The sequence below is a fragment of the Hermetia illucens genome, chromosome 5 (assembly GCF_905115235.1).
Source record: "Hermetia illucens chromosome 5, iHerIll2.2.curated.20191125, whole genome shotgun sequence".
In the NCBI taxonomy this organism is placed as follows: domain Eukaryota; kingdom Metazoa; phylum Arthropoda; class Insecta; order Diptera; family Stratiomyidae; genus Hermetia; species Hermetia illucens.
In genome coordinates, this window is record NC_051853.1 from 69,833,280 (window position 1) to 69,857,709 (window position 24,430).

Here is a 24,430-nt window from a genome sequence, read left to right on the forward strand (position 1 = left end):
TACATCATTCTGAGGTTCTCCCGTGATTACGTCGGTTGTTTCGCTATTTTGTCAATTATCGAATTACGGTCAAAATTCATTTTAAGTTTAATATGATAAATCAAACGTCGTGAAGTCAACTATGCTTGAAATATGCAGTCGGAAAAGTGTTTACCCCCGCCAGTCTCCATCGACCACAGGCAACTTCTGTACGAGCTGAAAAAATCGGTCGATTTGTGGTTCCTCAGTCGCCGTGACTGTCTAGACGAAAGCATGGACGATGGGGAGAGATTCTTTCAAGTGCTACTATCGATAAAGAACATTCTCACGGATGGATTGTACAAAAAGTCCGATGTAGAGGTAATGACAGTCAAATGTTTATTTTATGTTCAATATCTCACTGTTATCACCATTAGGGCGAGACGACCACTTCCGACCTTATCACGCAGCTCAATTGGCTCACTCCATCCATAAACACTGAGGAGAAGATGAGCTGTTTTCCGCCGCTCCAGCTGAAAGACCCTCTGGCGCTGTGGATCTACACGAACTTCCAGAACGCGACGCTTTGTGCTCGGTTGCAGTTGTTCGTCGCTGATTTGGAGCTGTTGACATCGTTCTATGGTGACGAGGCGTTCCTAAACAACGACAGATATGCAACAGCACTTTTTATCTGTCTGTCAGCGATTGAGCTGAATCAATCCAGTCTGACAAGTCAAATTGACGGGTCTTTGTACGCGACCCACAATTTAGTCATTCCCAAACACAAGCGCTCGAATTCACACCCTCATTTCTCAATTTCGCCGACGAAAGCTTCGCAGATATCACTATCACGAGTGGACTCCATCGACAGCTCAACAGAACCGACGCAGCCCAGGAAACCACTCAATGTTCAGTATCGACTGCGGGAGTGGAAAAGTTTGCCAAACATTCGCACGTCAGTGCCGTACAAAAGAACGCGAAGCAAAACATTTTCGCAAGCTACGTGCAGTCACGACTATGCCTCCAGGGATGTGAATGTTCCGTCATTTCCATTGACCCCGATTCAAAGTGTCCCCAGTTGTTCGTACCAGACGCCTTCGCAGAGAAACTTGACCGCGCCCAGCACAAGTAAAGGACTCACAACTGAAGAGCTAGTGCCCATCAACCTAGTGAAATGCGACGATATTAAAATTTACTTCGATCAAGGCCACGATCATGACAGAAAAGCGTCTCCCGATGAACGACCGGACCTCATCGAGTACGACTCTCCGCCGAAACCACTGGGTCCAATCCACTTCCTCTCTTGCATCTCCACCAATTTATTCTCACTCACTGATACCCTCCCGAAGGACGCTACGGCTTCGGCCTCCTCCAGCTTCTCCAATTCAAACGACTTTATGAGCGTTTTCCTCCCTCAAGAAGGGAAGAAACTGAAACGGTTCTCCCATTCGCTATTCGAGGACCGCGACGACAATCTCCACAGTATTTTAGATAAGCGTCTGCCAGCGAATGGCCAGAATTTGTCGCAGTTCCTGCACTCGGTGCAGTTCTCGCACAACAATACGGACCTTGAGCGAGAGAATGCCCATTTCAGCATGTCAGAGGCGATGATTTGCTTGCTGGAAAAGATGAAGTGCTCAAAAGTTGAACGGAAGAAGCAGCCAATTAAGCGATCGGATCCACAGAAGTGCACGCGGAGCAGGGCGGCAGGTGGCAGTAATTGTGCTCACGAAACTATGGGAAGTTCTAGCAAAAGTGAGTTTATGATGATTCGGCTTCAGTATTCGTAAATTGTCCAAGAATTGCTTCTAGGCCAATCTAGCGTCGGACGCAGCGTGTCATCTTTTTCGGAAATGGAGGATTCGCAAGAGGATTCTGATATGCTTACCGATGGCAGTATTGATGGCCACAGTGATGATCTCACGAAGGTAAATAACTACGTTCCCGAATCTTCCTTAAAGGGTTATGAACTTACAATTCATTTCCAGGATGTGACCCAAACGAATCAGTCTAGCAACGATCACACCGCTTATGCCGAATGGGGCGGCGAGAATACTTTGGAGGCTCTTTCGGCCGAAGGCGTGGCTCTTTCTCTCATTTCTAGATTTAGCGACTATCAGTTACCACGTGCTTCCGACATAACATGGCTGGTCTCTCATAAGGTACTTGAGTTCTTTCTTAATTTAGACAATATTGGGTTTTTATACGGATCTTCATCAGGACGCTCCACAAGACCTACTTCCACTTCCCAGAGGAAGTCCTTCTACTGACCCGGATGAGACCTATGTTCCTCCGGTTATCAGAGGGACACGCGATTGGGCTCCACCTCGTCAGCAGATAATTTTCACCGATCATCCTAATCCGAAGTATGTTCACCGAGTCATTGAATTGAAATTGATAATTATTTTGAATTTTGAAATGCAGTCGGAAACAGGTGCTGCAACAGCAGAACAACCGATGCACCGGGTGCGGGATGCGGGTCTACCGCGCGTATGTGAATCGCTTCCGCTATTGCACGTATTTAGGGAAGTATCACTGCACAGGATGTCACCGCAACCAAATGTCCATAATCCCCGCTAAAGTATTGGAAAAGTACGGTTCTACCTTTATTCATAAATTAAACTAACATTGGCACCTGCAATCTAATTTTATAATTTTTCATTCTTTCCAGATGGGATTTCTGCTATTATCCCGTTAGTGTCTTCGCTTACAGACTTCTAGAGCAAATCTGGACATATCCATTGTTTTATGTGCCCGATTTGAACCCTTCCCTCTACGTGAAAATCAGGAATTTGAGTATTAGCAGACTGAAGCGCGTCCAATTGAAATATATCCAGGACTTCATTATTACGTGCCGATTCGCCGTTGAGTAAGTTTTATGATTGATAGAATATACGGCGGAATTGGTAATCAAGTTTTTCTTTTTTTTCCAGAGAAAAGAAATTATTTGACAATATTGCGGCTTATGTAACGTTAGAACCGGATAAGTGGTCCATGTTTGACTTCGTTGCTGTGAAGGACGGATCGTTTCCTAAGACTGTGACAAGTTTTATATTGAAATGTGAAGAACATATTTTTAATTGTGAGGTAATTTGACAAGTTTTCTATGTTTTGGGGAAATTGCATCATCATTGTCATCGATGAAGCAACCTGGGTCCGGTCCATGCTTGCCTTAGCAAAAAACTGCAAATATCCCATTTGGCGCCGAAATCTTTACTCATTCGAATTAAGTGACTCATCCATCGCAACCTATTCTGCCGAACTGTGTGTGGATTTCTTCTGGCCCTAGACAGCGGAAATTCTCACCAAAGTTGTTGTTTCCTACTTTCATTGAGCAGTTTCATTGAATGCTATTGTTATTGTAGTCCCAACAGCTCGCAGCGACTGCTCGTGTTGAAGGCAGTTTCTACATTTCAAGCTCAAGCTCAGCATAGGCGACAGTTGAATGGAGTTGGAACAGGATAGAGCTTTTGTCGTTTTTCATCTTTGCCGATTACTTTTTTAAGGCCAGATAAAAAAAAAAAAATAAGGAGCAGAGCATCCCCTTGCTTTAGACCATTGCTGATGACGAAGGGTGAACAGAGAGAGAGATGCCGCTGCTTTTATCTTTTACCCTTTATATGGCCTCGGACATTGATCAGAACCAGTTTAGGGGATGATCGCCCTCTTCTACTCACTGCGAAAGATTTTAGATTCCCAAGATTTATGAATGAGTGAGAGTAGCAACTCTGCAAACGACTACGGTTTGGTCCAGGGCAGAGGCAACTCATCAAACGCTGCCTGTATTTTTTTAACTTGTTAGCCAGATGGGTCCATGGACCAAAAATTGGGAGAAAGACTCTCTCTAATTGGTCTGGTCGTCACCAAGTGGCGGACTATGGACTCCTTTAATTGCAAACAAGAATAGTTTGCGGGGAAACCGTTACGGTCATTGGTTTTACTTCGTTTAATTGCGTTAATGGTAAACGTAATTTCATTTCCTATTTGGAAAAGCATTTCGTAGCTTAATGTTACAGTGAATAGCCATTTCATTCACAAAACGTGGGACTCACTGGATGTTAAACGGTTGAGAACCGTGGTTTCTCCTTCCACCTCTTAAGGTGGTGATCATCGTGGAGGAAAAGTCTACCGTTGATGTTCTTGATCGCGTCATCGAGAGACTTACGACCACCAGGAAGGTCTTAGGTAATGTGGTATACGTACTGAAATCATTATTATTTGCAGCAACTTCTGCCTACTTGAATAGCTCAATAATAAATTGCCTTTTCTCGCGTCACACGCTAGGCTGTATTTTTGGAGATTTGTTGCGGTACCGAAGATCAAGCGCATCACGTTCGCCTCCACTTGCAGGGGCAATAAGAACCTTCAATTACTTACCCTCGTCGATTTACTTCCATGTTTGCACAGTTAGGCAGAATTTATGACGCACTTTCGGAAAGTGGAAGACAATTTGATTATCGCTAGAGAGACTTTTGATGGTAGCTCAATGTCCATTAATATTCTCTGGGAAGCTCTTATCAACCGGTCAGAACGGTAGTACCCAAACTGCCAAACGACAGCCAGACCGGGACCATAGACTGTGTTAAATTTGGGGGCTGAAGCTCTCCACCCCGGCGAACAGATGTGGATGAAATACGGCAGCCACCATCGAGTAATGATCCCACTAAAGACGGTTGTCATCGCTCAAACCCATAATATCCAACCTGTACCCCTGAAAATTTTGATGAAATTGAAGCAAGTGAGTATTCTCAGGAGCACATTTCAGAATGCAATCATAAAGCATTGACGAGGGAAAAAGTTCATGCTGAAAAAATCGGTCTGTTTTTGAAATATAGTAGCCATTTGCGCTGAAATTCGAGGTTTGCGGGTTGCTAGCCTGCAAATAAAGAATTTACGGATAATGATGACATTGTTTGAGAGCTAATCGTGGTGTAAAATCCAGGAGCTGTTTACATCATGGTAGGGTAGGTAGGTATCAGTGGCCGCTCCGAGGAGCCCAATTAGCGCTTTGGTGCGCCGTTTTGATGCCACAAACTCCTAAGACCGTGACCGTTGTTATGGGAGCAGGGAAGCAGAGTCCAGCCGGCTCGGATCTTCAGAGCCAACCCGTAGCATTCACGAAGGAAAGCAGCTCTCCCACCCTGCAGCTAGAAATTTCTCTGAGGTCCCCAAAGAATGGTTTACCCAGTGTCCGCAGCCTGACTCTAGCCAGAGCTGGGCAATCGAAGAGAAAGTGCATGAGGGTTTCCCTTCCTTCTCCGCAGCTTCGGCAATGCGAGTAGTAGGATATGTCGAGCCTAGCGGAATGGTCCCCTATGGGCCAGCGCCTCGTGCAGACCGCCGTAATCTTGAATGCATTTGCACGCGTCTGGCACAGGAGCTCTCGTGATCGGGCTATGTTATAAGCGGGCCAAATTCTCCTTGACTTGGCACATCTTGTAAGCCTGCGCCATCTCATGCCCGCGGCTGCTAGGTAGTGCTAGTAGACTCCGCCCCCGACAGCCGCCAGCGGAACACCGACTGTATTCGCGGAGAGACTGCCAAGAGCAGATGCCTGGCCAATCCGTCAGCCCGTTCATTCCCCTTTATGCTCCTATGCCCGGGAACCTAGAGGAGAGTGACCTTGAGCGTGCCGCCCAGATGGTTGAGCGCGTCTCTGCACTGCCCCACCAGCCGGGAAGATGTCGTCGTTGAGTCCAAGGCCTTGATGGCCGCTTGGCTGTCGGTCAGAATGGCTATGTTACGCTTGGGGCTCGAATCACGCTCCAGCCATCGACAGACTTCCAATATCGCCAGTACTTCCGCCTGGAATACACTAGCGAAACCTGGGAGACTATACGACTTGGATACACCGTGTGTATTTGAGAAAACCCCCGCGCCGACTCCATAGGCCATCTTTGATCCGTCCGTAAAGAATACCGTGTTATAGTCTTGCAACACGCCGCCGGTCTTCCACTTTGCCCTGGTTGGAAGGTCAACAGCAAAGTTTCTCGTGAAGTTCAGCTTGCGTGTGACATAGTCCGTGGAAGATGCCCAGATTTCTCGAGGTATTTCATCTAGGACGTTGCTGCGGCCGTAGGACTTCGCTGTCCAGCATCCGGACTCACGTAGTCTGACGGCACTGCACGCTGCAACATATTTGATGTGGAGGTCTAGGAAGAGGAGATGCAGGAGTACATTGAGAGCATCTGCCGGGCAGGACTGCAGAGCCCCCGTAGCACCTGCACACGCGGTTCTTTGAATCCTATTAAGCTTCGTTCTATTGTATTTTTTCTTCAAAGCCTGCCACCATACAATAGAGCCGTACGTCAGGATCGGACGCACTACAGCGGTGTACATCCAGAGAACCATCCTCGGCCGGAGACCCCCCATTTCTTTGCAAAGGTTCTCTTACAGGCATAGAAGGCTATACAGACCTTCTTATCTCTCAGTTCTATGTTCAACCTCCAATTTAGCTTAGGATCCAGGATTACACCCAGATACTTTACATTAGAGGAAAGAACCAATCTTTATTCATTCAGCCGTGGTAGATGGAATTCATATTATTGTATTCAATAAAAACTATGAGCACGGTCTCTTTTTGCATTAAAAACTGGATTGTGGGTGTCGTACTAGTAATAAATTCAAATTAAGTTTTCAATAATGGCTCGTTTGATTGGGGTCCGATTTTTCTTCTTCTTCCTTAGTCTTTGTACAGTTTAGTAGCGGAGTCGGGTCGTTTGGATCGAATGCGCCATTTTTTTCGATCATAGATTTGGTCCGAGTGGAGTCGTGGACTCTTAAGTCACCATCTAACCCATCAAGTCATCGTTGTTTCGGTTTCTTGATTGTTTCCTTAATGAAAACCAATGGACACTTGAAGTGGTTTTGATAAACCTACAAAACTTCTAACTTTACTAGGTGTTCTCGCAAAGCATACAGATGAGTTTGTGTGACACACGGTCAAATGCCTTCTCCAGATCTAGGAATGCAAAGCTGAGATGGCGGACTTCTTATGGTTTTTCACTATGAGTAGCTGCGTAGCGTGTATTCCGTTAATGGTTCCGGCGTTTTTGATAAATCTGGCTTGGTGCTCGTTAATTTGATCGATGATGCGAATGCGGTTGCGATATCTATCCTGGCCCAGACAGATATACCTAAAAGCTGTCCGGCTTTCTGGTCTATGCCATTACTCCATCTGGGGCAGGGTCTGCCTCGCTTTTTTTTTCTACTATAGATGTTGTCCTTATAGGTTTTTAGGGCTGGATCATCCTGATCCGTACATATTAAGTAGCCCGGCCACCACAACCTATTGAGCCCTATTGAAGAATCAACTCACTGAGTCACGCTGCTCTTCGCTTCCAGAATTCAGCTGTGACGACATTGGGTCCTGTTATTTGCCTCGATTTGATTCCTTTAATTGTCTCTTCAGTGCGGCAGTGCTTGTGGAAACGGAAAATGAGTAAATTCTCCGCTTAAATCTGTTCGAAATATTCTCGTGATCTGTCCGTTGCGGCTTGTCGGTCGATATTCTGATACAGATACAGATCTCTCTCACCCATTCTTCTACTTCTCTTGCGGTCAGCCGAAATAGTATTATAAGTTTCATCAACCTGTCGTCAAATCGTTCACGGCAGAGGCAAGCAAGCGCGTGTGGGTGGTTGATGGAAAGCAGAATCAATTTTCGTTCTACCCTTGCGATTTATCATGATCAATTCGTCCTAATGCAAGGCGTCACACAGTCGCATCACGCTTCCGTGATTATGTAAATGGATTAACGGCTGTGCAGTAAGTACCTTTCCTACTGGACGACCCCGTTAGTGCTACAATTTATTGGTTAATATCTGTATCTTTGAATATTTTCAATTCGAAGGTTAGGTGCGTTGTTTTCTAATATAAATGGATTGAAATCACCTTTTTTAACCGAAGAGATAAATAAAAAGTGTTTTCTTATATTTTCAGCTTTGCACTGCCCGCGGTTTCATATGCGAAATCTGTCCAAAAAAGCAAGTGATATTTCCATGGCAAGCGAAAGTGAAACGTTGTGATAACTGTGGAACTTGTTTTCATCAAAAGTGCTGGGAAAATGTTGCAGATTGTATGAAGTGCCAAAGACTGAGATCACGGAAACAGAAATTTAGTTGAAACTATTTTCCCTGAGTATATTATAACATTATAAAAGAAAAACAACCAACTGAAATATGTTCCACAAAAGACAAACATTTCAATTAAGACCCGTTTTCCGTCGAAAAATTTGCATAAACCTCATCATTTGAGTTCAAGTATTTTTACGTGTGCGTGGAATAGATATCAGTTGCTATTGCCGGTAGTAATTACTGATATGTATACATAGACATTGTGATATTTTAAATGTTAGGTCGATAGAATATTTTGTATATTTATTGTTGAGGATGAAATTGTTATGAACTTTTGGTGTAGTATTATGCAGAGTGGACAAATATGACACAAACAATTTTAAACGTTGTGTTTTCTTTACTTTACGTAGTTTGTTCTTAACTATACAGTTGGCTTTATTCGCTAAGATCGATCTTATAAAATATGCATTCACGGGTTTAGGGAAAAATGTGACCAGGTTTGGATCTCTTCAAACAGTACGCGTCCTGGGCTTTCCGTCGGGCTACATTGACAATGTCCAAGCAAAATATAATCTGGTTTGATATATCCTAACTCGACACCTCTGGAATAGATTTAGTTTTTTTACTTTTGCTTATTATTGGATCAGCGCAAGTACAGACCTTTTTATGAGTAATTTACAAGCTTTTATGCTAATTTCTGGCGGCTTATCACGCATAAAACACCCGATAAAAGATATTCCAACACTTTTTCTATTGTAACCGTAAGTGTGTGCGCCAACGACTCTCCAACCTGATTCGAGAAGTTAATGAGGACGATTAGAGTTGATATAACCGCACAACATTACCTCTTCCCTCGTAGACGTTTCCATCACATCCGATAAGGAAATTGTAAGCAATGTCGTTCCACCGTCGGGACTCAACGTGAAAGCACTGCAGAAGAAGTTACGTTAGAAGGAAAGAAAGTGGAAGGTTGGCTTCCAATATTACCTGGATGTTACGAACAAGATAAACGTTTTCAGCCTGTGTGCTTGCTTCTTCTGAACCAGTATGCGCTGCAAGTATACGATTATTGTTTGCAGATTTACCATATTTTCATTTTCATTTTGCAACATTTAAAAGCTATTGAAAGTTTTTTTATTCAACGATTAACTCTGTGCAAACTTACAAATTACAACATACGGTGCAGGACCATCGATGTATTCATATGGTTCTAGGGGTCGCTGCGCTAACCATGTGACGCGGTTCACTATCTTCAGTACGTTGCCATCGATAGCTCTATCTGAAGATATATAATAGCAATATTGACAAATCCATCCTTTGAGGTTTTAGAAATTATATTACTTATATTTCCTATAAAAGCGTCACTACAGTTAACTTCTTCACGTTCAACCTCTTCCTCGCTATCGTCATTCTTGCTATTAATATTCATATGGCCAAGTGAATTCGTTGCTGTTTCCAACTTCTTGTTCATGTTTTTTGGTTCGCCCTTTGACCGTGCCTTGCGGGTTGACTTTGTATCCGAGTTTGGTTTTAGTTCTTCAGAGGTGCTGCCGGCAGCTTGTGTTATGTGAATTGGGCCGGTAACGTATGTAATATTGCCAATATGTACTCCATTTGATTTTTCTATAAACACATTTCCTAATGTTTGGCCGCTGTTTGATGCGTTAAAGACATGCTGGAGAATATCAATTTTGTTCACAATTTCGGAATTTTGTGAGCTTGTGACGATTTTATTTTTAACTGCAAATAAACGAAACTTGAAAAGAGCTTTCAGAGGATCTTGTTTCAGGTTCACACTTACCATCGTTACTGCCGACTTGAATTGAAGTGATTTGACCGTCATCTTCGTCAGATTCCTCACTGTCTACTAGGGAAGATGAATAAATCGTGCTGCCGGCATCTGACGATGAATCTGGGATTGTTTCAGTCTTCTCATTAGGTAGAGGAGAATCTTTTCCACCGTTTACCCTCATCTTTTGATTTTGGTTATCTCAAGGAATCTGAAAATAAAATTATTTATGATGAAATACTTTTTATAAAAAAAAACGCCTAATCATTAGGGGAAATGATATCTCTTTTTAAGGTTTTATGTAAAACAAAACCTAATTGAAATCGATTCAATGTCTGTCTGCCTGTCTACCACACCCGAGTTACTCGAAAACGGTGAAACCGATTGTCACGTTGGTAAGAAGGTATGGTCTGTGAATCTCTTTACATATAGCAAGTGTCGCAATTTTGTGTTGAGTTTAAAGGGGGAGGGACCTCCATACATGCGAAAGGGGGTCTATAAACATTTTTATCTACCAAATATGGTCATGTGGGATATAAAATGAAATGGCTCGATTAATACTTTTCGAAAATGATCTTGTTTCTGATATTGGGTGAAACATAGAAGAGTGAGGGCTCAAAATGTGTGCCCCAAAAAAGTGAAGCAGGTCTCGTTCTCAGAACCTATCCGACCGAAAAATTTGACAAAAAATCATTGTGGTGCATCTCTACGAAATCTAGGCTTCAAAATACATTCGGTTCCGATGTTTGGACAAATAAAGTTAATAATAGTATATTTACATGTTATAGAAATTTACCTGGCAACCCCCGGGGTAACATACGGTCAAGTTTGGAGAAAATCCAACTATTATTAATTTTTACATTTTTTTGTACAACGTGTATGACGTCAACACCACATATAAATTCGTCGATACCACGACAAAGCGAGCTCATATGAATGGGGTGTCGCAAAGAAACATTTTGTTTTAGTTGTTTAGTCATTTGTATATCAATATCAATTACTCCAGACAGACATATGTGTGTATGTAGGCATATACACATGCTAATGAAGTTTGGGGGTAGTGTCTAATTCAGTTAGATATATTTGTACATTAAACCAGCAACATTTAATATGCGCACGAAGTAAACTGGAAATATGGGTACGATCACTTTCTTCTATACGTGCATGTATCAATATGTACAGTATTCGGTATTAGGCAGTTTGTTTGTTTAAGGCGAGGATAATATCTATGGCTATATATATCTCGTAGGTTTGAAAAATGTGAAGGAATATGTTGGATTTGTAACTATATACGGATGGAAACTTGTGCGTAGAAGTTTCTCACATAAAATGAACACAAAACCTTTATACTCGAAGCGCCAGCTTTCGGTATTCCCACTTGTTTAGCAGGCTCGATCATAGTCCTTTCTACTTTGATTGTACTTTACATGGTCGCCATGAACCCTTCAGGTAGGCTTGTGTCGACCATTCAAAACCAATTGTTGTAGGTTACTGAAAGTGCATTTAGTTTCATGCATAAACAACTTAGTGAATACGACTTTGGCAAAGTGTGAACCACTACATATGGTAGTTACGCAGCAACTTCTTTAATCTCTTTTTATTTTTTTATTCGTTCCATATATTGCTCTTAAGAAAAATTAAAGAGAGAGAATGAGGGAATTTTCAAAGGAAACAGTTTAAGCTTGAATCCAGCGTTTTAGGTACTAGTACAGTGTGATGGGTTGGAAAACTGATTTTTTTCCTTTACATATTTTAAAAGTATAACGCGCACGTTCCTCGGGAACGAGAGCGCGGGTTCTCGGAATGCTTGGGTTCTCCAATTCGAACAGTAAGTTGTAAATTCTGGACCTGAGCGAAACAAGATGGTGAGACTCTGGAGATTATTCCTCTCCCTCTTGCCAGACCAGTGGCAACGTGCTTTTGTACTCTGGAAATTCGAGTGATAGCGGATGCGAATTCGGTATCGAGTTGTTTCTGACGGCTAACGCAAGAGGCGTTCATTTGACCTGGGAGCCGATTTCTGATAGAATTCTGACTGCAAGATTTCGATCCAGTTTAAAGAGCATCGCTATTGTAAAGTGCTATGCACCAATGGAGACTTCCAATATAATGGAGAAATATATTTTCCACGAGCAATTACACTCAGTTCAGGGGAGGCTTCCTAAAGGTGATCTAAATACCTTGGGATTCTGACAATAACTCTCTCGGACATGTGATGAGGGAGCATGGTTTTAGCGACCGTAACGATAATGGTGGGTGCTTTGGATATCTGCAGCTTTTACCGCCCCCTGATTGGTGGCACATTGATCGAGCACAGAGTCGGTCATAAGGTCAGCTGGGTTTCAAATGAGCGATACTGCACGAGTAACCATATCGACCAGTTTGTGATCAGCAGTATATTTAGGAATTTTCTCCTGGATGTGCGTGACCAGAGAGGCGCTGACATCGGTCTCGAAAAGGATCACCATCTGATAATCGCTTACGTTCGTGCGTGCGTTTTGTGCTGTATTCGCCACTTCTTGCAAGGTTGGAGAGCTGGGCTCAAGTTCAACCTCGACCGTTGATCCATCTGTCGCTCGACAGTGGGAGAGTAACCTGTTTGAGAATATCGATGAGCATTGGGCCGCCACTAAAAATGTTATTTTCTCGGCTGCTACGCAGGTCGTTGGTATAAGGGCGTCATAATCTCTGGTTGACTGCGGAATCATGGGAGCAAATCGATGAAAGCAAGGGGTTGATTGCTGCTATTGACTGCTGCGAGTGATCGAATTCTGATACAGGGCTCAATCGTTAAGATTCCGAAGAAAGGCAACCGTTTTAAGTGTGACAATTGAAAAGATATCTGCGTGCACGCTACTGTCTCAAAGATAATAGCTTAAATAATCCTGAAACGCATTAAAGAAGACCTCACCTTTTAGCCTAATTCCTTGTGCCAGTTCCTAACGGAGACTCTTTCATTGTTTTAAACAAACAGTTATTCAAAACAATAAACGAAAAGACATTGTACGCACATACATAAGAAAAAGAAAATTACGAAACAAATATTCATATCAAATGATGAGCACAAAGGACCAAGCTCCAAGCGGTTGTCTAGCATTCTCGTGGCATTTTTGGCACAGGAGAGTGAAAGTAGTGCCAGAGCTGAAAGGCACCTCGAAAACGTTAGCAGTGTGGAAATTTCCGGTGTTAAAGAGACAACATGTTAAGATATGTAAGACGACCAAAGTAATACGAAAGGAGCTATACGGAATGACTGATGAACGAATATTCTTGAACTGGTAAGAGGAGCGACGAACGTAGCCAGACATTCTGTAAGCTTGGCTGAAGATGTCAACATAATGAAGAATCTACGATTGCTGTGGAATGCTGGTTAGGTAATTGGAAGAGGCTGATTATCCAAGCAATAAACAAGTTAAAAAACGGATGAAGACTATCTATTTATGGATGACTAGTAAGGGTTTCGCACCAGGACAGAGGCAACTCATCAGGCGTTGCCTCACCTCTGCCTTGGAAGCAGCGTGACCGAAATGACTCGCAGGTGTTATAAGATCCCTTTTATATTATAATTCGGAAAACACAACAACGGTGCGAATTATATCTAACGTAAATCTGGTATGAAACCGTAGCCGACTTCGTTCCTCTTTTAATTTTTGAACTTTGGGGTTAAACCCAGGAGTCCATGGACCATAAAGAGTGGAAACAAGTTGCTCTCCATTTGTGGGTGCGGACTTAGGACTCCTCAATTCCAAAACCAGATGATTGAATTCTACAGGCGAGTCACGAATAGAACATTTCAGATCGTCTGCATAGAAAAAATGTAAATAAGGAAAGATCATTAATTAAGAAGGAGAATAGAAATGAACCTATCACGCAACTCTTGGAGATTCCAGATGAGGAAAAGAGGAGTTGGGACGCAACTCTTGAATGAGACCCTACTTACTCGACGACTTAAGTAAGACCAGGAAAGTACAGATGGTGGATGGTGGTCTATTGATTTTCTCAGCTGCATTCCACAACGAATAGCTGTGGCCTCGAAAAACGGGATAGTCTGCCCAAAAACTGCAGGATATTGGACTTAAGCAGTTTTGTGAGGGTGTCATTCTTTTCACGCATGTCTTTTATCGCATAAAAGCAGCAGAATTGTAAATGACTCCTTTGAAGGCGACTCTTTTGTAGTTTTTGGCGTTGCTGTAGAGGCAGTTTCCAATAATAATAGCAGGCGATTTTAACACGAAAGACAGTCCTAAGCCTGCTTGAGAAAACATGCGTCTGATGTCTACTCCATTAGTAACCATTATTAACTTAACGCATCATATACCTCTCTGAAATAGTGACTACCCTTTGAGATGAGGATTAAGAATCCAGGCGACTAAAATGGGAGTGGGTTAGCAATCTACAATTTTCGAAACTTCTTGCTAACAAAACAGTATCTATGACTCGGGTAAGGGCGGGCTTATCAATTACGGCCTTCGGCTATCCTACAGCGAAAAGAAGACGCCTGAGTAAGCATGAAACCGGTGTCGGTGTCGTCCTCATTGCCCATGAAATTTCTTTCCTTTCCTTTCTATGAATAATTAAATGTAGTTCAGGAGAGGCTTTCTAAAGATGACATTGCGATCGTGATGAATGATCTCAAAGCCAAGGCTCTGAGAACACCACGCCTGGATATATGATAGGGAAACACGGTCTTGGGAACGGTAATGACAGGCGTAAGAATTTATGTTTCAGTATTTCTGCAGTTTCTATCGCCTTATCATTGATCGCACACTGCTCAGGCACACAGCCTACCAAAAGGTTAGTTGCGTTTCAATTGAGCGGAGCATACAGAGCGACCACATCGCAATTAACAATAGAATAAAGGGCTGTCTTCTTGATGAACGTAGTAAGAGCTTGCCTTGACTTATATCTTGCATCTGCCACTTCTCACAGAATTGGAGAGCTTAGACTCCCAAGTTCAATATTGACCGTTTACATGGATGTAAAGCGTTCTGAATACCGAAATCTAAAATGAGTTCCAGTAGCTACGAATTTCTAACACTCAGCCTCATAGCTTCCAAACCTTTGCTTTCCTTTATTTGATAACCTAACTAACTTACACCCAGAAAAATAAAGGCCCATCGAAAATAAATTTTGCAATATTTGTGTGGTGGTCAATATTTTCTATACTTTAAACATAAACTATACTTTAAAGATAAACAGATAGAAGACCGCAGATGGTTAGGTAAACAGAAGGTGTTTTGTTAACAACTAGAAAATCGACTTTAAGTGATTTTCCTTTTTAAACAAGTTAATTTAGTTTGGCGGAGTGAGTCGCAACTGCAAGCACTCAGATCTTTTGTTATGCGCATTGTACTATACACCTATTGGACGGCGTCCCGCCTGTGGCGTTCGCAAGTTTTAGCGAATCTGAGAATACTCTCTAGAGACTGCGCAGGCTCTCCGTTGAAGAAAACTTCACCGAGGTAGAAAACTTCACTGAGGAGTCTGAGATCAGAGGAGGACGGAGAGCCTCGTGTGAAGTTCAGGGCCGTCCCCTCGTCATCTTCACATTGGCCTAGCATATAGCTGATGGTGGTAGTTTAAGGAGCAGTGTCCCGTTTAAAGCCTTATTCGGGGTTTCATGTCCCATTTTTTAAGGAACACCAAAAATGCCACTTTAGCTCGGCTTTTTCTCACAAAGATTTTTGTCTGCCGGCAGAAGTTCAAATTTCTCCGTTTGGATGCGTGTATCCTTGTAATTTCACCCTTGAGAGTAGAGTTGACAATGGATATTCGGATGCTGGAAAGCTGGTCCCACCATTATGGATCTAGACTCTTGGGAAACTGTCAGCTTCCTTTTTTCGATGTTCGAGTGCCTTCACGCCCTTATTAGGAATGTTTCGTTCAGTCGGGCATGTTTCAGCAGCACCTGGTGGCAACTCACCATCAATTGGCTTGATATGTCGTTACAGTTAGTGCTGAAAACGCTGCCTGACTGTTGGAACAGATTGGAATGGTGCTACCCCACATTTTTGTCGCAAACATTCTTTTGTTACCAATGAAATGGCATATAACTTCGCCATGCGCGCCCGATTTGTTTTCCATAACTGACGCGCTAGTGAAGATTATTAGATCTGTAATCCCAAAGAACTCAAGGCCATTTATCGATTATCCTTTTTCCTTTGGTAATTACGACGGAGTATTTATTTTCAAAGACGAATCTGGAAACCAACCTAATGTTTGCCAAAGAATTTTCAAAGACATTTCCAGCAAGACCGTATGACTTTTCGCCCTTCCAGGAGACAATGCTATCAAGCCTAGATTCGTCGTTAACTGCTTTCTGTGTCACTTTTAAATGGATGGGGGTATATTTTGGATAACTTCGAGTGCAGTCGGCGTAGTATTCATTGCTTCAGTAATACTTAGGCAATCAAAATATATATCAAAATGGGTTTTATTATGAATGTATACATTCAATTAATCCATTGTGGTGAAAGTGCCCATATTTTACAGGACCAGAGCAATCTGCAGGATTTCTGATATTATGTCTGGATATGGGGCTTTGGAGTCGAAATATTCTCCTAAATACTTGAGTCTCTGGATAGCGTGTAGCTGCTCCACAAAACGTTCCTGGTAGACATAGCTAGTCCAGTCTTCCAAGCGTTTACCGTGAGTCCGTTGCGGAGACGTCTGCTGTGGATTACATGCAGAGGTGCAGTCAAGGCGTCAAAAAGCGGGCTATTGATACTGGACGAACTACTTTACCGTATCTACTTCTACAAGCAAACATCTAAAGCAGCAGAAGAGAGAACACTGCAAGCGTCAGGTGGATCGTAGATAGCTCACTGTAAAACGAACTGGGAAAAAGACGGAAAGGGGAAGACTTGTATGAAGGAGACTTTATCCAAGTAATTTCTAGGGCTCCCCAAAAGGAAAGCAAAGAAGGATAAAAGGAGAGAACTTGCTACGTCGCCAGAGACCCGTCTGTTCAAAGACAAGGAGGCTACAAACCAAAAACTAGTAACAGAAAAGATGAAGAAGTGAAAAAGGACTAGACCGTCGGCTCTGCCGGCCGACGGAAGGAAAGACATCTGCGAAAGTCCTTAGTGAAATCCGCTACAGGGTGTTTCGATGACAATGAACCAGAGGTATCTTCCATAGCGGAAACGAAAGGTGCCGGATTCCTCGTCGAATTAGGCCCCAAGACAAGCAAGAGTACGTTTCCTGGGGGAGAAGGCTCCCGTTTCTAGTCTAGAGCCTATGTGCTCTCTAGAAATCTGAGATCTTGACTGCCTCACAGAAAAGGTCGAAGTGAAGGAGGCCCGGATAGGTATCACTTCTGTGAATACTCGAAGACAAAAACTTGCTCTGGTGGAAGTTTCCGAGCAATATACGAGGAAACTCCTTAGTAGCAGGAAAATCAAAATTGGATGGATACAAATGCGGATAATCCCCATCAAGTGTCTGGACTATGGACATACGTGAGCAGCTTGTAAGGGGCCCGATAGGAAGACAGCATGTTGCAGATGCGCTCAGGTAGGTCACCAAGCGAAGACCTGCATTGAAATCGAAAATAGCTTTTTCTGCAGGGATCGGGGCGCGTCTGACAAGAGCATTGCACACACTCAGGGCGGTGTCCAATCTTTAGAGCGGAACTAGAAAGGGTTACGGCGCGACTAGCGTGATCCGCAACCTATAAATTAACATGCACCGGAGTGTTACCGCTCACTAGTTGCTAGCGCAGTTCGCTGCGGAGGTAAAGGCTGATTTAGTGCTAATCAGTGCTTCATGGCATCTCAACTTATCGGGTACCGCTGCCATCTGGGTTCGAGACGGCGTTTAACTCCGTGTTCCTGCCCAATGCCGAGAGAATGGGTTTGCCTGGATTCGGTGTTTAGGGATAATGATTTTTAGCGCCAAATGAAACGAGGTGCGATTTTCGGTGTAAGCGTGATGCTCTGGCGGACGCCGTTTCCAGTACGGAGGGGTGAATCCTTGAAGGCGGTGATTTTAAGCCCAGGGCTTTTGAAAGAGACATGCCTCAGCCAGACTCCAGAGGGAAACGTGGCGGCGAGAACCGAGCTCGTAGTTTTGAACTCCGGATCCACGCCAACGTTTCGGCGGCCAGGCTGCGAAGGAAGTATCCCTGATATTACTTTTGCGTCGGAATTTTTGGCACGATCGGTGCACGCGTGCCGAGTTCTGGAAGACTTCTCGGCAAGTAATCAACAGTACACCGCGTTGGAAGTGGTGCTACTTGCATGCATTCACCAACCTACGTTCTCTCTGCGTGTGGACTATCGTGAAGGTGAACACCGAGAAGTTCGTCGAAGCTCTTGAAACAGACAGAGTTGCGTTGGAGGGCACCTCGGGAGATGACGTGTCATAAGCTCCGTCGTTTCGTACAACGTTTATCTCCTCCCGTGAGGAGGCATGCGCCATAAAGGCAGACTATAGATCAGCGAAAAGTCGACTTCGCAGTGCGGTAAATAAAAGCAAAGCTCGCGGCTGGCACCTAGTCAACGAGGTAAATGAGGATCCGTGGGGGTTGGCTATAAATTTAAAATCCGGAAAATTGTGGCCCTGCGGAAACCTTTGCACTAAGTATCGACCAGATGGACTGCATTGTACGGGCATTATTCGGCAGGCATCCTGTACAGGTTGATGTTAAAAGCGCGGAAAGCGTCGAGGATTGCCCCCTTTTCATAATAAGAAAGTTGAAGAAGCTGTTCTCACCATGAAAACCAAGAAGGTGCCAGGTTTACAAACTTCTGTGCCGGCAACGACTGAACTTGCTGCTTGATTCGTTCAACGTCTGCCTGAAGAGAGGCATTGTTCCTTGTCGCTGGAAGGTAGGAGCTACCGTCTACTTACCGACCGCTGTATATGCATGACACCGCCGGGGAAGTGCTCAAAAAGCTCATCAGGAGTAGACTCGCTGAAACGATTCGCGCTGCCGGTATTCATCCTCAAGGCAGTTCGGGTTCAGAGCAGGGAGCGGTGGATGCCGTTATGGAGATCGTGGATGCGGTTCATGGAGCCGAGGCACATAGCCGCCGATCTCGACGGATAGTGTTCGTCATAACGCTTGATGTCAGAAATGCTTTCAATTCTCTAAGATGGACAGATATGCTAGGCACATTAGAAAAGTCATTCCACGTGCCAGAGAAGAATGGAGATCACGTCGGAAGTAGCATATCATCCTAGGGCCGGACCCCTGGAACGCTTCTTACGATAGTCTGCTAAGACTCAACATGCCGGAAAAGTCAAGACGTCTTCTTATGGGAGTAAAGCAGTCCATTTTGCTCTATAGCGAGGAAGTATGGGCTGATGCCCTTGACAAGGAGGTGCATCGTAAGGGCCTTGCTCAAGTACAGAAGCAGGGAGCTTTGCAAGTGTCGTTTGTTTATCGCACTCTCTCAGAACTTGCCGTGATAGAGATCGCGAGAGTGATCCCTGCGGTAAGGGCGAAAATTTAAGAGAGGTCAGAACGTCAACGCACACTTACCGAGTGACAACTCTCTTGGCAAAATGAGCCAAGGGGCAGATGGACTACGTGGCTCATCGCCAATTTAGATCCGTGGATGAACCGAACGCATGGTGAGATTAATTATTCCTTTACTCAAATTCTAAGTGGACATGGAGGCTTTCAGTCTTACCTACATAAGACTGTGTTTTCTGCAATGGAGTGGCGTACGACGCCGAACACACATTTTTCTCTTGTGGAAGGTGGGCGGGTTTCGTCAGCAGCTTTATGCAGACACAGAGGAGCTCTCTTCAGACAGGTAGTTGGAGTCGTGTTGCGTATTACTATCATATATGTTCGGGCTCTTCTTCTTCTTATTACGAGGAAAATTGAGCTCGACCGGTGGAGGGACCCTGAACTAACAATTATCTTCCTCCCTTCTCTTCCCGTTTGTGATAGGAATTCCCTGACTCGAAGGCTCTCAAAGCCGGGAGAGCGGGAGGGCTAGCTGGAAGTAATGTGCTAAACGGTTCCAGGCTAGTTCTCTGATGACAGAAAGGTATTTAGTTAGTAATCCGACGGCGTACTGTTGCGGGATTCCAACATTCTGTGCGTAAACGCATTCACCTATCCCGCTATGTTCTGAATGTACAGATGCAGAGTATCCCTTCCTTTTATCATTCGGGGGAATAATGCCATTCGGACCGGCAGATTCGTATCCATGAAACGGGATAAAGGTCTATTTCACACGCTAGGGTGATAGTACTTTGTATGCCACACTCCAGTTTTTCGGTTACGGGCTGTATGAACTTGTCGGCCCTGAGATGAGATGTTGGATGCTATCTGCACTTCAAGCAAATTGTTTGTAATTTCTTTATCATTTTTTGTGTATCTGCCGCTCTGTAAATGTTTATAGTCCCACTGTTGGTGGTCAAAGGGTAGTATAGGTCCCAGGGCGAAAGGTGGATTGGTATCCACGATGGAGCATACAACTTGGGAAACGCCTGCTGAACCAACACCAATAGCTCTACTACTAAATTCTATCTCCACCTCCATGTTGTGATCGCTGGGAGCTCTTTCTTAACGAAAAGCTGCAGACGGAGAAGGATGAAGGCGAGTCTCCCGCGCCTAAAAACCGGACAAATTGTACCAACTGGTCCTCCAGGTTGGGGGTTGGGTACGGCTGACGACCCTACACGGAAAACCCAAGTTACGAAGCCACAACAGGAGCCTCGGACTGGACAGTTAGCCAATACCCTGTCCCAATATAAGGCTGATATAACAGCGTTACAGGAAATCCGTTGGACAGGGACCGGTTTCCTGGAGAAGAGTCGCTACACCATATATTATAGTGGCCATCCAGTAAACCATGTGTCCGAACTAGGTTTCTTAGTCAGCCAAAAAATGAAATCTGCTGTTATTGGCTTTGAAAACATAAGCAAACGGCTATGCACTCTGCGCTTACGAGGCAAATTTAGAAATATGAGCCTCATTAACGTTCACGCCCCTACATAGTAGACTGCAAAGTCGGAGAAGGATACCTTCTACGAGGCAATAGAACGAACCCTCGAAGCCTGTCCAAGATATGATATCAAAATCATACTTGGGGATTTTAACAGTCAAGTAGGGAAGGAGCCCGTATTCAGGCGATACGTTGGCTCCCATAGCTTACACCAAAATACAAATGATAACGGACTGCAGACCATTTAATTAGCAGTGTCACACGAAATGGTTGTTGGAAATACCTGGTTTGCGCGGAAAGCGGTCCACAAATACACGTGGGCCTCTCCAGGCGGGACTACTTTCAACCAAATTGACCACGTGCTGATTGAAAGCCGCCACCTTCCAGCCTTGATGAATGTCAGAACATATAAGGGGGCCAATGTAGACTGGGATCACTATCTTGTTGGTATGGTGCCCCGAGCTCGAATAACAACACCGCCCCGAATCCCCTCTGACAACCAGGTGAGAGTTAACACTGAAGCTATTCACAATACACTCCTCTGCAACACCTATAAGAGGGAAATGGATGCCGCAACAACCGTAGTCAACAGAAATCCTGGAGATGAAGCATCAACTAATGACCTTAACAATCACGAACTTCGGCGAGCGGAGAAGCGACTTTACAGACGGAAAAAGGAAGAACCAATAGGCCTGTGAACTCGAAAAGTACACGAAGCAACCGCACCAGGCGCGCAAGTTTTACCAACAAGTCAGCAGGATGAAGCCTTGTCAGCACCAAGAACCAACCAACCAACAACATCAAACCGCATTGGTCAAACGGGAAGAATAAAGATAGGAGAATACAACTTTGAGACTGTTGACAATTTCTCCTATCTAGGGTCGAAAATCACAACCGATAACAGAGCCTATTTCAGCTTACAAAAACTGTTCCGCTCGAAATGTCTCACCATAGGGTCAAAGCTCTTACTGTACTGCTTGTATTCCTCGGAAACTTGGGTCCTTAGGAAGAAAAATTGCGAACTCTTGGTCGAAGAATCCTCCGAGGAATTTTTGGCCCCTTACATGAGGATTCCGTAACTTACATAACGACGAAATCTATGAGCGATACTCTGACCGTCAAGTTTTGGATGTAATTAGGCTAAATAGGTTACGGTGGGCGGGTCACTTAATCCGTATGGATGAGGATGATCCAACCTGGAAAGTCTATAAGGGTCTATGGTAGGAAAAGAAGACGAGGCAGACCCTGCCTGAGACGGAGCAATGGTGCAAATCAGTACGCCAGACAGCTTTTAGGGATATGGAATTGGTGGACCTCAGCGCAAAACCGGGATGTCTGGAATTCCTTATTAAGGCAGGCCTAGACCGGATACCGGTTGTAGCGCCGTTGATGATGATGATGTTGACCACGGTATTTTGAGGTTTCATCGATAGAGTCTCTTCGCAAAAGTGCCCCCGTGATAATCGTTTAGCCAACCTTATGTTTTTCTTTAGAGTAATTTGAGCCTTTTTCTACCGATTCCAGCCAGCCAGCGGTTGATTCAAATGTTAAAGGTCGGTTGAGGGACACTATTGTCGGTCTCTTCTGTTTGACCAAATTCGAGTTCCATCATGGTGTTTTACCCTTCTTCGTCGCATTGAGTAGGCAGCTCTTTTCAAAAGTTTCTCTCACGCTAATTGTGATCATCTGGGTTGTTTTCCCAAGGATCGTACCTCTGGCGTTCTGTTCCTTTCTGCGGATTACGAAATGGAATAGTAAGAGGCGGATACATACCGATTACCTAGAGTGTCGTATTGTTTGATACACTCTCCGACAAGAGTCGCAATGCCAGGGAATGCCACCGTGATGTCGATGATTTCTCACCTGACCATGTTGAAGGAAGTGTGGTGTGGCCATCACATAGGTCGTTAACCAAGATAGTTTCGAGGTCTTTTGAAACCACCATGCAAGACGGGGGTCCATCAGTTCCATGGGCATACGAAGGCTTAAATGAGTAACCTATTATGATGGGAAAAGAATTGATAAATTCGGGAAGCAATTCCGTCGGGAAATTTCTTCTTATATTATTTTCCACAGAAATATGCTTTGTGTACTCTTTTGTAATCTGTACGAATTCCGAGTAAAAGTGCATTTGCCATTTTAAGGGAATTCGAGCTGATACTAGATAGTGACGCATTCATTGCGTTTTTACATCCACGTCCATTCGTATTCTTATATGTAATTCAATTCGCATCATATTTTATCAATACGCTCGTTAAAAATATTTTCCTAGATAAGATAATGCTTTATTAGCGACCAACTTATTGATTTGATTTGCGCTTGTGGGGAAATAGAATTAATAACCACATGAATATGTTATATTGAACAATTTAGCTGAGATATATTTAGGCATTTTTAGTTGTATACTCACGAGGAAATGTAAAAAAACGTTTTCTTCTCTTGGTAGATAATTTTTCACCACCACAGTTTATTGGTTTATTTCGCAAAATGTGTTCCCTCTATCATAAGTAACACTTTTTTTACACATGAGACTGTTTTAATTTGGGGGATTCACTTCTGCTTGGTCCAAATGCACTTCTTTATTTTTTCTCTTTTGTTTTGGTTTTTTTGGACACAAGTATTTCCGCGATCACATGCACATTGCTAACAATCTAAAACATTTATCTGGAAGTATCTCTAATCTACTATATTCACTATAGTTACTATATCCACGAAAGGTCGTAAAATTAAGGCATTTAAACTACAAACAATAAATCTGCAAGTGTCGATACGTTTGCATAAATTTAGATAAAAGCGCGACCGCCGGGATATTTATCAAAATAATATTCGCGAGCGCTAACTGGTCGTATCTTTTCCTAATGTTGGAGAACCTAATGTATGTACGTGCAACTTACGAAGTACGAAACAGTGAACCGATTAGCCACCCGAGTGGTGATGATTAATAAGTGGAGCCGAAAAAAGATATGATTTTTACTCCATCTGTTGGAAACTAAAAGATACTTATACGTATAAACATACCATCTGATGTTATCAGTTATTTAATTTATACATTTTTTTGAGTGCTTACCTTTAATGAGAATTTTAAAGAGTGATGGCGAAGTACTAGGGATCCATTTATATATTGAAATAATTCCCTTATTGTTTCCATATTCTGAAATAGTGCAGGACACAATAATTATACCATATTGCAGCCACTTGGGCGCCAAAAGTACAATGAGTAAAACATATCTCACCCTCAGCGTTGATGTTGCTTATATTGAAATATTTTGTTAAAAAGTATTGGACGTTACATTCTAAAATAGTACACTTTACCTAACGTTAACTTAAACTATCTGAGGAAGTTAAAAAATCTAATTCAGTCATAAAGCTGGTGATAGATGTCGCAATAGATAAATAGCTGCATACAGTAAAGAACGCTTAGAAATGGAGGATTATCAATTGATTTATGATTGCCACATCTTAGTTTATTTTTTCATGAAAAAGAGAAGAGAAGATGTAGTCAATAAATTTAAATTTATATAAAGAAACCAATCTAAATATAAAGGTTCGCGGGGATTTGCCTGCGTAGCATACAAAGATATACGTCTGTGATGCAGTTTTAGAAACGTAATGTGATGACTTAGTGATTAGGGATGACCAAGGGACTTCCGAAGAGATCAGAGCCCACTGAGAGGGCAGACCTATCCTAAAAATCTGAAAAA

The 24,430-nt window shown here is 43.3% G+C and overlaps 2 protein-coding genes across 3 annotated transcripts; one reads left to right on the plus strand and one right to left on the minus strand.

The window, feature by feature from the left end:
- Positions 1–8,417, plus strand: LOC119656958 (run domain Beclin-1-interacting and cysteine-rich domain-containing protein). 2 transcript variants are annotated; one of them, XM_038063677.1, is made up of 9 exons: positions 1–339; positions 396–1,713; positions 1,759–1,886; positions 1,947–2,120; positions 2,179–2,324; positions 2,383–2,550; positions 2,630–2,827; positions 2,892–3,045; positions 7,900–8,417. In XM_038063677.1, exons 1-9 carry the CDS (start codon positions 133–135, stop codon positions 8,080–8,082), a joined length of 2,676 nt encoding a protein of 891 aa, XP_037919605.1. In that variant the 5' UTR covers positions 1–132; the 3' UTR covers positions 8,083–8,417. The 2 variants fall into 2 exon arrangements, with proteins under 2 accessions (XP_037919605.1, XP_037919606.1); XM_038063678.1 differs by having other exon boundaries at positions 1,771–1,886.
- On the minus strand, positions 8,114–23,639 carry LOC119656959 (peptidoglycan-recognition protein LE). Its single transcript, XM_038063679.1, has 8 exons — positions 23,140–23,639; positions 9,835–10,033; positions 9,375–9,773; positions 9,199–9,312; positions 9,021–9,085; positions 8,879–8,963; positions 8,694–8,823; positions 8,114–8,635 (listed from the first exon to the last, which is right to left on the minus strand). The coding sequence occupies exons 2-8, from the start codon at positions 10,004–10,006 to the stop codon at positions 8,503–8,505; spliced, it is 1,098 nt and encodes a 365-aa protein (XP_037919607.1). The 5' UTR covers positions 10,007–10,033; positions 23,140–23,639; the 3' UTR covers positions 8,114–8,502.
- Between the last annotated feature and the right edge of the window lie 791 nt (positions 23,640–24,430).